The 12,860-nt window shown below is 37.1% G+C and overlaps 1 protein-coding gene across 1 annotated transcript in view; it reads left to right on the forward strand.

Annotated features, from left to right (window-relative positions):
• The window catches only part of SYNE2 (spectrin repeat containing nuclear envelope protein 2), a 267,176-nt gene that overhangs the window by 109,854 nt on the left and 144,462 nt on the right, over positions 1 to 12,860 (forward strand). Inside the window, 4 exon segments of the mRNA XM_002914161.4 lie at positions 3,134 to 3,289; positions 4,168 to 4,433; positions 5,699 to 7,799; positions 10,055 to 10,377. Coding sequence (XP_002914207.2) covers positions 3,134 to 3,289; positions 4,168 to 4,433; positions 5,699 to 7,799; positions 10,055 to 10,377 — 2,846 coding nt within the window.

Here is a 12,860-nt window from a genome sequence, read left to right on the forward strand (position 1 = left end):
ATAATTGTCTTTCTCTGATTGACTTATTTCGCTTAGCATAATAACTTTAGTTCCATCCATGTCGTTGCAAAGATTTCATTTTTTTTTTTTTTTGATGGCTGAGTAATATTGTGATTTTGATTTGCATTTCCCTGGTGATTAGAGATGGTGACTATCTTCCATGTGCCTGCTGGCCATCTGTTTGTCTTCTTTGGAAAAAAAGTGTGTATTCAAGTCCTCTGCCCATTTTTTAAATCAGGTTGTTTGTTTTTTTTTAAATAATAAATTGTGTAAGTTCCTTGTATATTTTGGCTGTTAACCTGTTATGTGTATGACATGCAAATATCTTCTCCCATTCAATTGGTTGCCTTTTTGTCTTGTTGATGGTTTCATTTGCTGTGCAAAATCTTTTTAGTTTGGTGTAGTCCCATTTGTTTTAGTTCTTGTTGCCTTTGCCTGAGGAGACTGGTCCAAAAAGATATTGCTAAAACTTATGTCAAAGAGGTTACCGCTCATGTTTTCTTCTAGGAGAGTTGCTCAGTCTTTTTAGCAGCCAGAGAAATCCATTAAAATAGTAATGATATCAATTTCACATCCATTATATTGGCAGAAATTAAAGTCTGTTAACACCAAATATCAGAGAGGATTAGGGAAAATATGAATTCTTTTACCATGCTGGTGGGAGTAAAAACAGTAATGCAGTTTGGAGAACAAATCAACAACTATCTATTGAAAATCAAAAGGAATAATTTTAGTTCTAGAAAATATCCCAAAGAAACTCACAGAAATGTGCAAAAGGGCCTATACGAGGGTGTTTATCAGACCAATATAAAAACTAGGAACAATATTATGTTCACAGGAGTCTGACAGATAAATAAGTCGTGTTCATGCAGACAGCAGAACAGTGTACAAGGCTAAATGACTGTACCAGATTTTTATCTGTCACCATGAATAAACCCCAAACATACTGCTGAGTGGAAAAAATAAAACAAGTTATAAAATGATAATACATGATTCCAGTTGTAGAAGAATTAAAATACATAAAACAATACTGTGTGAATGCGAATATATGTAGTAAAAGTATAAAAATGCATGTGTAGGGGCACCTGGCTGGTTCAGTCAGAAGAGCGTGTGACTCTTGGTCTCGGGGTCATGAGTTTGAGCCCCGTGTTGGAAGTAAAGATTACTTAAGTAAATAAATATTTAATAAAATGTATACATATATTTTAAAATAGTGGTTATTTCTGAGGAGGAAGAGATGAAAGAGGGATAAAGATTGAGTTTTAAATTATATTTGTGATATGGAAAATTACATTATTTTGTATCATGGTTAATGACTGGAGGTTATATTGTAACTATGTTTGAAATACATATTTAAAATAAAATCATTCAAATGAGACTGCCAAATCAAAATAAAATCTAGTCAAGGGTGATGAGCAAAGGATGACTGGTTACAAAAGAATCTTTCCAGGAGTCAGTCAGGACCTGGAGTCTGTGTTCCAACCTCTCTGGCATGAGCACGGGAATGTTACCTTTTAAATTTGAAATGTTCGTTTGAGGGACTCTGTTGGATTTTCTGCCAAGGTAGAAACGTGGCTTTTGGAGTTGGCAAACAAGTGGTGCTTCGGGGTGCTTTCAGGTTTTTCCGAATGCTCTCTCTGACCACGAAAGGCAGATTACCAGTGGCAAATTGTTGCTAGTCCTGAAGTCAGTGGCTTATGAGGTAAGATAGACCGAGGGCTCTGAAGTCTTCGTAGATGATTAATCGTAAGTAAAGTCTTCCTAGGGTCTAATAGCTCAGCCTTTACCTCAGGCACTCTTTTTCTGCAGGTGGATTTGGGGGGGGGGGGACTGTAAGGAACAACAGCCAGCAGGTGGGAGGCAGGCATCCACCGCCTGTGACCGTGGCTCCTGGCGAGGAACAGCGATAGGCTGATGCCGCCTGTGGTGTGGCACCTCTCTCTCTTCCTCTCACAGCCTTCCTGGATCCTGCCTCCTGAGATGCTGTCTCCCTGCAGATTTTTAACTATAGTTTTGCATGAATAAATTGTCGGGAATGAAGGAAATGTATACAATCATTTAAATCATTTGTAGCCTTTTAAAGAAGTGACTTGTGCTAAGTACCATCTATGTCAAAACCAATAACCCTGGTCAGCTCAATGTTCTTCCCAGTCAGTTTTGGTGAGGCTCCAGATGCACACGCCTCCACATATCTGTTATTTTCATATAATCTTTTAACTTTAGAATAGTTTTACATTGATGGAAAAGTTGCAAAGATAGGACAGAAAGTTTTCACGTATCTCTTACCTAGTTTCCCTGATTGTTAACATTCTGCATTGCTATCCAGGTAGTAGTTTTACAACGACAGTTTCTACCTTGGTGGGGGAGGTGGACACATCTTAGTCACAGACTTGATACTGACCTTACTGACATGGAAGTCTGTAACAAAATCAAGCAGTATTTCATTTATAAAGTAACCGGAAAATAAAAACGAATACCTTAGCAAAATAATGGAAATCTTTTCAAAATTATGGACGTGGCTCCTGGGGCATGTACATACTAAACATTAGTCCAAAGAATGAATGAATCAACGCGGGTGGCGTCTGTATGTACCCTATGAGAAACTCAAGTTCTTGTCGCTTTCAGAAAAGATCACGTTACTCCATATACAGCCTGCCTTACCCAGCTTGGAGTTCTTACTATGAACTGGTGTGAGGCATAATTCATTCTCAATACCATGAAATCCTGGTGTTTCTGCCATCTGTCCACTTACTATTTTAAACTACCAGCATGTAACGTTGAATGCCTGTTATTTGCCCTACCGTCTACATCACAATGAACACTAAGCCTAAACTTTGGAACTTTTGTTTTTTCCATATCTGTTTTCTTTCTTTAAGACTAGATTATGCCTCACAATATAATCATAGATCCTATACTATCTTGCCAAAAAAAGGTGTTTTGGTTTTTTTTTGTGGGATACCAAAAAGCGATTAAATATTGTATGGAAAAATCATCTTTGATAGTGCCCGAAGATACTTCTGGAAAATCTTTAATCTGAGTAAATAGAAGGAACTGGAATGTGTTCACCAAGAGAAAAAAAAATTATTTATTTGTAAGGTAGACTATTGAGCAATTAATCTTTTTATGTTTTCAGAATTCAGCTGTGGAAGTGGTTTTGTCAAAACAACTTTCTCTGGATATTCAAGAAAGCATGAAAAACATTGAAGATGAGCAGAAAGTCAATGAGCTGCAAAATCAACCTTTAGAATTAGATGTTATGTTAAGAAATGAACAATTAAAAGAGATAGAGGTATGGGAACAAGAAAAACACTGACAACATGATTGCATCATTTATCCAATGCAATACAATATATTTTAATTACCAAAAACTTGCTTGCACAAAATGAAAAGTCTTATTTAACCTTTGCCTGATGATCAATTTGGTAACTATATAATTATGTACTAATCAGTAAGTTGTATAAATCTTTCCATTTAAAAAGTGGAAGAGTTTAATGAACATTAGTCTTTTTCATGAAGTTCCTAAAAACTTATTCAGTAACAAAATTTGGAAATTCTGACTTATCATTCCTTTTCTTAGTCAGATGTATTCTTCAGATTCTGACAAATTTACTTTTCCTAATTATCAACATTATGGGGTACTCCTTTGTTTTTAAGCTGTGCTTACAGTGATGCTTATATATTTATGTATTTATAGCTATGTAATCTAGAAGTCCAATACATGTCCGTATTTTTAAAAAAATGACCCCTGCAATTCTAGTTGGGTTTACATAACTGTAAACATATTTTAAAATGGGAAAGGGGGTGAGGGTGATGTATATGAATAATAAAAATAAGATATATATAAAGGATGTATATAAATGGAGTGTATCTAAATCTAGGACAACGTAAAAAAAAATAAGGTAAATCTTCCTTTAGACATTGCAGAACCTTTTAAAACAATAGGGTAAGCTAGTTGCTATTAAATGCTAGACCAATTGTGAGTTTCAGTCTAGATTTTAACATGATTCTTGTATGAAAAAAAGCTTTTAAATGTCAGCACCTTAGTTTTTCTGTGTGCAAATGAAATATTTAAAACCTATTTTGGGGATAGAATGTGTTATTGGAAAGAAAAAAATTAATGAGTAATGAGTGAGTCTATATTTACTGATTTCCTTGACTTGTTTTTAGGAATTATATGCCCAGTTGGAAGCAAAGAAAACAGCCATTGAACCACTAGAACAAACTGAGTATCTCCATAAAGCAGAAACAAGTGCCTTGGCTCTTCACGATACGGGACATTCGGGGCAGCACTTGGACGATCTTCTTCAGGCACTAATTACTTTGAAGAAAAATAAGGAAAGCCAATATTATCTCCTTAATGATTTTCAGGAACACCTTGCTTCAGTTGAATCCTCAGTGAAAGCCTTGTTGACGGAAAAGGAAAGTCTAAAAGTGTAAGTATAAGAATTTAGGACTTGCGGGGCGCCTGGGTGGCTCAGTCGGTTGAGCACTCAGCTCTTGGTTTCGGCTCAGGTCATGATCTCAGGGTCCTGGGATCCAGCCCTTGTCAGGCTCTGCACTCAGCAGGGGGTCTGCGTCTGCTTCAGCATTTCTCTCCCTCTTTCCCTGGCTCCCCTCCCACCACCTCCGTCCCCCCTTCTCTCTCTCTCTCTCTCTCTCTCAAATAAATAAATCTTGAAAAAAAAAAAAGAATTTAGGACTTGCGTTCTTTTTATTCCAGCATAGGCTGCACTACCATGGACAGGCCCCGAGTTTTAAGAATTTATGCTATGAAAGGATATTATGATTTTAATACTATGGTATGAAATTAATTCCACATAGAAGCCATTGAAGAAAACTGTTGATTTCATGCTATAAATTTTATATTATTTGTATTTTATAATTAAAGTATATTCATTTTACAAATTAATTGATTAAACAATTAATTCACACTCAACTCTACCAAATAGACTTAAATTCTATGGAATTCAGCACTCTTTTTGTCAAGAGTTTATTCTAAACTGTGGGGGTGGAAAGAAATATTCTATGTATGCAGCATAATTGGTTTAAATAGTTTGGAACAAACTGAATATGTATCTATCCTAATGCTTTCTTTTTACATATATATATACACACACACACACACACACACACACACACCCCTTTTGGCTTTGAAAATAATAGCAAATGGTTGTAGGTATAATCTTATTGTGTGAACACTTTCCCACTCTTAAAAAGGTTGATTTTATAGTTTTACCTTAATGGGGTTTACTTTCAGTGATATCCCTTTGAGGAAACAATTTTATATTCAAACTATTAGCCTGATGAATATACCCTCTTAGTCATTATTGTTGGTAAAATGATAATGATGTGGTTGGATGTTGTGGTAATTTCCCCATTCCAGACTCGGGTTTGTGCAAGTCCTTCACAGTGCACAGTGCTTTTACAGACATTGCTCCCTTCACTCTTCACTCCTTCCCTGTGGCTCTGCTTTTTTATGATACATATATTATAGGTGGGCTTTCTGCATTGTCACATGCTAATTGAGAGCCACACTAAACAAGAGTCTGATTTTTATTTTCAGGACAGAGCGGTCTTAGAGACAACCTAATCTTCTCTTGTGTGAGTTCAAAGAAGAATTAACTTCTTTTAATGACCTCTAACCTCATGTTGATCTATAATGAATATTCACAAGCTCCATTTGTTTTTCTCTTTCTAGGGGGCCCCTGGACAGTGCCACCTATCTGGACAAAATTAAAAAATTCCTGGCATCCGTCGAAAAAGAGAAAGCTTCCTTAAGCAAGATGAAAATCGAATGGGAAAACTTATCTAACTGCCTGACCGACATGGATAAGAAGTTGTTGGAAAGCCAGATCAAGCAGCTCGCGCACAGCTGGGAACAGGTGAAACAGCTGGCTCAAAAGAAGTATTCTCAGCAAGCAGAAGAACATGAGGAGTTGACACTTCTCATGAGGAAGATCCAGGACCTGGACATCTCTCTGCAGCAGCAGCAGCAGGCTCTCCGGTTAGGGCTCAACTCTCCCGAAGAAGAGGAGGGGAGCGCTCGCGTAGTTGCCGTGGGCACTGAACTCCAGACCATCAAGCATCGATTTTCCGCCGTAAAGGGGCAAGCTGAATTTCAGATGAAGAGGATCTGGGGAGAAAAAGAAAAGAATGCTTTGGAAGATGCAATGGATAATTTGCAGAAGCAATTAGAAGCCTTGGAGCCGTTAAACATCCAGGTGGAAAATCAGATCAAGAAGGGCGAAATAAGGAACAAGATGAAAGAGATTACCCTGTGGGTCAAGAACCTGCTGGGTGAACTCACTCCCACCATTTCCCTTCTCCCAGACAACATTCTTTCACAGATCAGAAAATGCAAAGTGACACACGATGGCATCCTGGATAAGCAGCAGGTGGTGGAGTCATTGGTTGAAGAGGTCAAAAATAACATTCCTAACCTTAAGGCAGATGAGAACGATGATTTAAATCACCTCCTACAGGACTTACAGAGTCAATACCAAATGCTAGTTTTAAAATCGACTGAAAGATCACAGCAACTAGAATTTAAATTGGAAGAAAGAAACAGGTTTATTGCAGTCATAGAGAAGGTGCAGCTTTTACTTCAGGAGAATGAAGCACTGATAACTCCCGAGATGAGAGCAGCCTCTACAGAGACGGAACTAGAGCAGGAGCGAGTTGCGTTGATGAGTTCTCAGAAGGAGTTGCTGGAAGCTCAGGGTGTCATCGCAGCCCACCTTCAGGAACAAACAAACGTCTGTAAGGATCTAAGTGTGTTTGAAAGATTATTTCTGGATGACCAACTGAAAAATCTTAAGACTAGAGCCAACAGAACGCAAAGATTCATTCAGAACAAATGTAATGGAGTAGAACACAAGATACGTTTTTTCAGAGAATTCCATGAAAAAGCAGCTGCGCTTCAGAAGGAGGTTGACCACATACAGCACAGTGACCTGCTACTAAATCAAGAAATAAACGAAGATGTTAAAGAGGAGCTCTACAGTCTTAAAGACCGAATCACTGGTATTCAGTCTAGTATCCTCCAGGCACTGAAACTCAAAGAACTGTTTGACTCTGTAGGACTAAACTGGGATTGTTCCCAGCTTGACCAATTACAGATCCTAGTAGCTGAAAAAGAAAAGGAACTCAAAGAAAAAATTAGGCAGGTGGACATATTTGTGGCAGAACATGGCAAGTATCAAGAGTCACTAAGTAAACTGAAGGCTATGGATTTGCAAATTAAGAAAAGGGCTGAAGGAGTATTAGGAGTGCCCCATACATCACCAGAAAGCGGTTTGCTCAGTGCTCACATTTTGGAGTGGAGAATTGAGAAAGCCATGTGCTTGTGTCAAGAGATAATAAAGAAATTAAATGAAAGTAAGGCCTTTGATGACTCCTTCAAAGAGAAAGAAATACTCCAAATAAAGCTGTATGCGGAAGAAAATGACAAGTTACACAAGATTCTCCAAAACGGAGTACTAAAATCCCAACCAAAAGAAATGGATGAAAAGAATCTTCAGGAGAAACTGGAAAATTCCTTACGTGTTTTGAATCAGATAAAGTCTCAGTTAGAGCAGCCTTTACTTATAAATTTGGACATTGAACATATTCAAAAAGAAAAGGAGAATTGTGAAGCATTTCACGAGCAAGTTCAGGTGGAAATGGATAGCATGAAAGCTGTGACCCTTATGGAGAAGCAAAGAGAAGAAAATTCTTCCGACCCTAGTGATGTGGGGACGAAATTGCGGGACATAGAAGACCTTCACGTGCAGCTTAATACAAGCATTGATTTGCGCATAGTAAGTTTTTTTCTTAATTCGGTGGTTAATGCATTTCTTTTCATTTCATGGTTTTAGGTTTTCCTCTACTGAATATGTGGGCTTCTTTGGAAGGTATAGGTCCTACGTGAACATTCCTCATAGAATAGCCATTTAAAAAAACTTGCAGTGGGCCAACTTATGATCCCAACTCATTCTACATCTAAATACAGTGCCTTATAGATGGGAAAGAGGAGTGTGACACCTTTATTTCCCTTGTAGGCTCTGTTGAGCTCAGACAAACTTTGGTTTTTGTTTGTTTTTTAGAAATAGTGAGGCATAATAGAAGAAATAGGGTGTAGTGAAAAGAACATACAATAATAACTCCACATCTATTGAGAACTTTCAGTGTTGAGGCACTGTGCTGAATACTTTGGTTTTTTTTTGTTTGTTTTGTTTTGTTTTGTTTTAAGATTTTATTTATTTATTCGACAGAGATAGAGACAGCCAGAGAGAGAGGGAACACAAGCAGGGGGAGTGGGAGAGGAAGAAGCAGGCTCATAGTGGAGGAGCCTGATGTGGGGCTCGATCCCATAACGCCGGGATCACGCCCTGAGCCGAAGGCAGACGCTTTAACCGCTGTGCCACCCAGGCGCCCCTGTTTTGTTTTGTTTTTTAAGAATTTTATTTATTTATTTGACAGAGACAGCCAGCGAGAGAGGGAACACAAGCAGGGGGAGTGGGAGAGGAAGAAGTAGGCTCCTAGTGGAGGAGCCCGAGGTGGGGCTCCATCCCGTAACGCCAGAATCACGCCCTGAGCCGAAGGCAGACGCTTAACGACTGAGCCACCCAGGCGCCCCTGAATACTTTGTTTTTAATCCTCACAGCAGCTCTGTGAAGTGCCTGCTATTCTGAGCCCCATTTTGAAATAAGGAAATTTAAGTTCAGGAACATCAACCATTTTCTCAGCTCTTGCAGCAGTAACAGAACCAGGATTTGCATCAAGATCTGTCTGATTTTAGAGCAGGGGTCATCAAATGAAGGCTCATGGGCCAAACCTGCCCGTAGTGCCTGATTTTTTAAATAAAGTTTTATTGGATCTCAGCCATGCTCATTTCTTTAGAGAATGTCTATGGCTGTTTTCCTGCTACACCAGCAGGGTTGAGTAGTTGTGATAGCCCAGATGGCGTGCAAAGCCTCAAATACTTAGTCTGACCTTTTCCAAGAAAAGTTTGCTGACCTCTGCTATGGAATGACTCCAACATATTCCCTCTTTTTCCACAATAATAGGATAGACAGCTTAGGCATTATTGGAACACTTGTACTTAATATAATGCCTTTCATTGTATTTTCAGAATTGTTGCATTCAATTCATAGAATGGGGGAAATTAACTCCCTTCTTTAATTCAAAGAATTATTAGATAATATTTTTGAAATATTTTGATAGGTTTAAGTGCTATAAATGTAAAGTCATATTATGAACCCTAATATTTTTAAAATTGGTACTTAACAAGTTCTTTAAATTGGTGCTTAACAAATGTTGAGTAAATTCAGTACTTCTCTACTTGATTTTAATATAGTTTCTAGAAACAATGACATAAATCTCCAAAATAATAGGATTAGAGCTGGACTGGAAGGGACCTTTAAAGTTGTTTATTTTGACTCTTTGTTATTTCAGTAAGAAGAGTAAGGTCTGGAGACATTAGGTAATGTGCTCGAAACTAAAGTTAGTGGCAGAATAGTTTATTTAAAAACATAGGATGGGTGGGGCACCTGGTGGCTTAGTCAGTTAAGCATCTGACTTGATCTTAGCTCAGGTCTTGATCTAAAGATCATGAGTTTGAGTTCCATGTTGGGTGTAGAGATTACTTAAATAAAGTTAAAATTAAAACACAAGAAATCTGGGGATTTTTTTGGTATGTGGTTTTCTTTTAATTCCCCCCTCCCAGCAAACATCCATTAAAGTTATATACATTAAATATATTCAGTTGTTTTATTTAATTCATAATGTAATATAAGAGTTCTAGAACAGGAATATATATCATCAGACGTGATTCATAAGATGTATTTTTGAATTTTGAGTAGATTTCTTAGCAAATCTGGAAATCATTTTTCTTTATGCAAACAAAAAGTTATTTGTCTTTAAATACTAGTATAATATTGTCAAACTAAAAGTAGGAGATTCTAACCCTTATAAAACCCAGACATATTATGAATGTACTACAAAAATTCAAGAATGATAAAAAATCCCCAAAGTTTGACAGCTTTGTCACAGCATTTAATCTCCTATTCACCAGGATGTTTTGAATGATGCTTATGAAAGTATGACACGCTATAATGAGGCAGTCACCAGGGCGATGGGAATCTTTACTGCCCGTGAAGCCATTGTTGCCTCCCATAAAATAGACCTTGATAACCCAGAAGAACCACTGGAGACGCCTGGCTGGAAACAAGAGGAGTTGCAATCCACAATAGCAGATATCCAGGACCTCACTGAGAAACTGGGGACTATCTCCAGCCCTGAAGCCAAACAACAACTCCAGTGTACTCTACAGGAATTAGTTTCTAAGGATTCAGCCATTAGGGGGGCAGCCAAAGTAAAGGAAAGTGAAATAGAAAGGTGGGTACCTCTTTCTAAAGGTAAGGCTTTCAAAACAAAATTAAGATTTATTTTTCTTTATAATTAACATGTACACATTAGAAATAATTTGGAAAATATGGAAAAAATTTTAAATTATCTGTAGAAAACTGTAGCAAATATTTTACTGTATTTATTTTACTTTTATTCTTATTTAACATTGAGTACATACAACAGAATGTTTATTAAAGTCTGCATATGATGTAAAGAATAATGATAAAACGAACAGCTTTGTACCCAAAAGTTCAAAGGTAAACATCATGACTTTTGAATTCTCTTGTGTGGTCCTTTTCCTCTTCTCAGAATTAACCATTTTGTCCAATTTTTTATTTACCATTTTCTTCCTTTTTAAAATATTTTTACTATGTGTTTCTGCTCCATTTTGATGTATGTGTATTTGATGTATCTTCTGTCACTTCATTTTTTCAAATTCATCATTATGATGCTGAAGTTTATTCATGTTCTTGTCTATAGCAAAATTCGGTCACCCAGCTATTGATAGACATTTGGGTTTTTCTAGTCTACATTTACAAGCAGTGCCAATAGGAAAATTTTTAAATTCAAGAGCTTCCCTGGATTATAACCAAGGATTGTGATTATTGGGTCATAGGTATGCACATCTTACATTTTAAATTCCAAACGATTTTACTTATTTCTACTCAGACTAGTGTTCCAAGAACATTCTATGTTCCAACTCTTTCAATACCTGATGTTGGGAGATTTAATTTTCTTTTTTAAAGATTTTATTTATTTGAGAGTGAGAGAGCACAAGTGACAAGTAGACTCCCTGCTGAGCTTGGAGCCTGACACAAGGCTCCATCCCAGGACCCCAAGATCATGACCTGAGCTGTGAAGTCATATACTTAACTAACTGAGCCACCCAGGTGCCCCAAGGAGATTTAATTTTTGCCAGTCTGATGGAAGAGAAGTGATATTTCATTGTGATTCTAATCTACATCTCTATTATTATTGATATATTTGAGCCTCTTTTTTATTTCTTGGTCTTTCATGTTTCACCTTCTGAAAAATGCCTGTTCAAGCCATTGCCCAATTTTTATTAGGTTGCTCGTCTTTTTTTATTGACTTGTAGAGATTTATGCTGCATTTTGGAAGCTGGTCTTTTGTTATATATGTTACAAATACCTTTATGGAGATGGTTTCCTATTAAATAGCTATCCTGGGTTGAGTGTTTATCCTCTGGTGCCCAGTATTCCAGGAAGAAGTTAATAAAACTGAAACTCAGCAAATGCCTTCAAAGTGAAAAACTGTCCTTAGGGCTTATCTTATTTCTCTCTATTTCCACTTTCATATAGTTTGGGGCCTCTGAATACTCCTTAATTCCTTTCCAGTTTATTATTATATTTTAATAATTTTTTAAAAATATATTTGTTACTGGGTTTTTTATTGTTTTCAGTGAGGGATTTAGACATTATCAATTTTATACATGCAATCTTATTCATGTGTTTTTTAATATAGCACAGCATTATTCTCTATGAAAATATGCTGCTGCTTTTCCTTATAACATGTGCTCTTTTTCTTATTGTAACAAAACTTAATAAAAGTAATTGTATTTGCTATAAAATATTTTATAAAATGGATTGTTGTAATTTACTTAACCATATCTTTTGTTATATATAAAAGTATATTCCAATATTTGCCATTTTAATTAATAGTTTAACAAGAAAAAAGATTTTACTGTGCCAAAGGTTTTATCAGGTTTAGGATAAATCCCTACTTTGGGGGCGCCTGGGTGGCACAGCGGTTAAGCGTCTGCCTTTGGCTCAGGGCATGATCCCGGCATTATGGGATCGAGCCCCACATCAGGCTCCTCCGCTACGAGCCTGCTTCTTCCTCTTCCACTCCCCCTGCTTGTGTTCCCTCTCTCACTGGATGTCTCTATCTGTGTTAAATAAATAAATAAAATCTTTAAAAAAAAAAAATCCCTACTTTGAGGATTAATTCCTCAGGATGAATTGTGGAAGTTAAATGGTTCAAAAGATAGGAGCATTTTTAAGGCTAAGTGGTTTGTACTTCAGAATTTCAATGAAGAATTTATACTTCATTAGTAGTTTTAAAGAATGCAGTTTTACAGTTTAGGTGGTTTTTTTTTTTTTAAGATTTTTTTAAAATTTATTTGAGAGAGAGAGAGAGCACAAGCAGGGGAAGGGCAGAGGGAGAAGGAGAAGCAGGCTCTCCACGGAGCAGGGAGCCCCACACAGGGCTGGATGTCAAGATCCTGGGATCTTGACCTGAGCCAATAGCAGACACTTAACCGACTGAGCCACCCATGCACCCCTGCAGTTTAGGTGTTTTGAAAAAGTCTTATCTGCCTGTTAAGTTTGCATTAAAAGTCCTATGCAGGTCCCTGTGAGGAGGAGATAGTCAATAAAAATTTGGTGAAAAACATCGAATAGCAAAAAGAGAATTACATTCTGCTTTTTATTAAGTGTTCAGAATTCATTCTG

Source organism: Ailuropoda melanoleuca, chromosome 14 (genome assembly GCF_002007445.2).
Source record: "Ailuropoda melanoleuca isolate Jingjing chromosome 14, ASM200744v2, whole genome shotgun sequence".
Taxonomy (NCBI): Eukaryota; Metazoa; Chordata; class Mammalia; order Carnivora; family Ursidae; genus Ailuropoda; species Ailuropoda melanoleuca.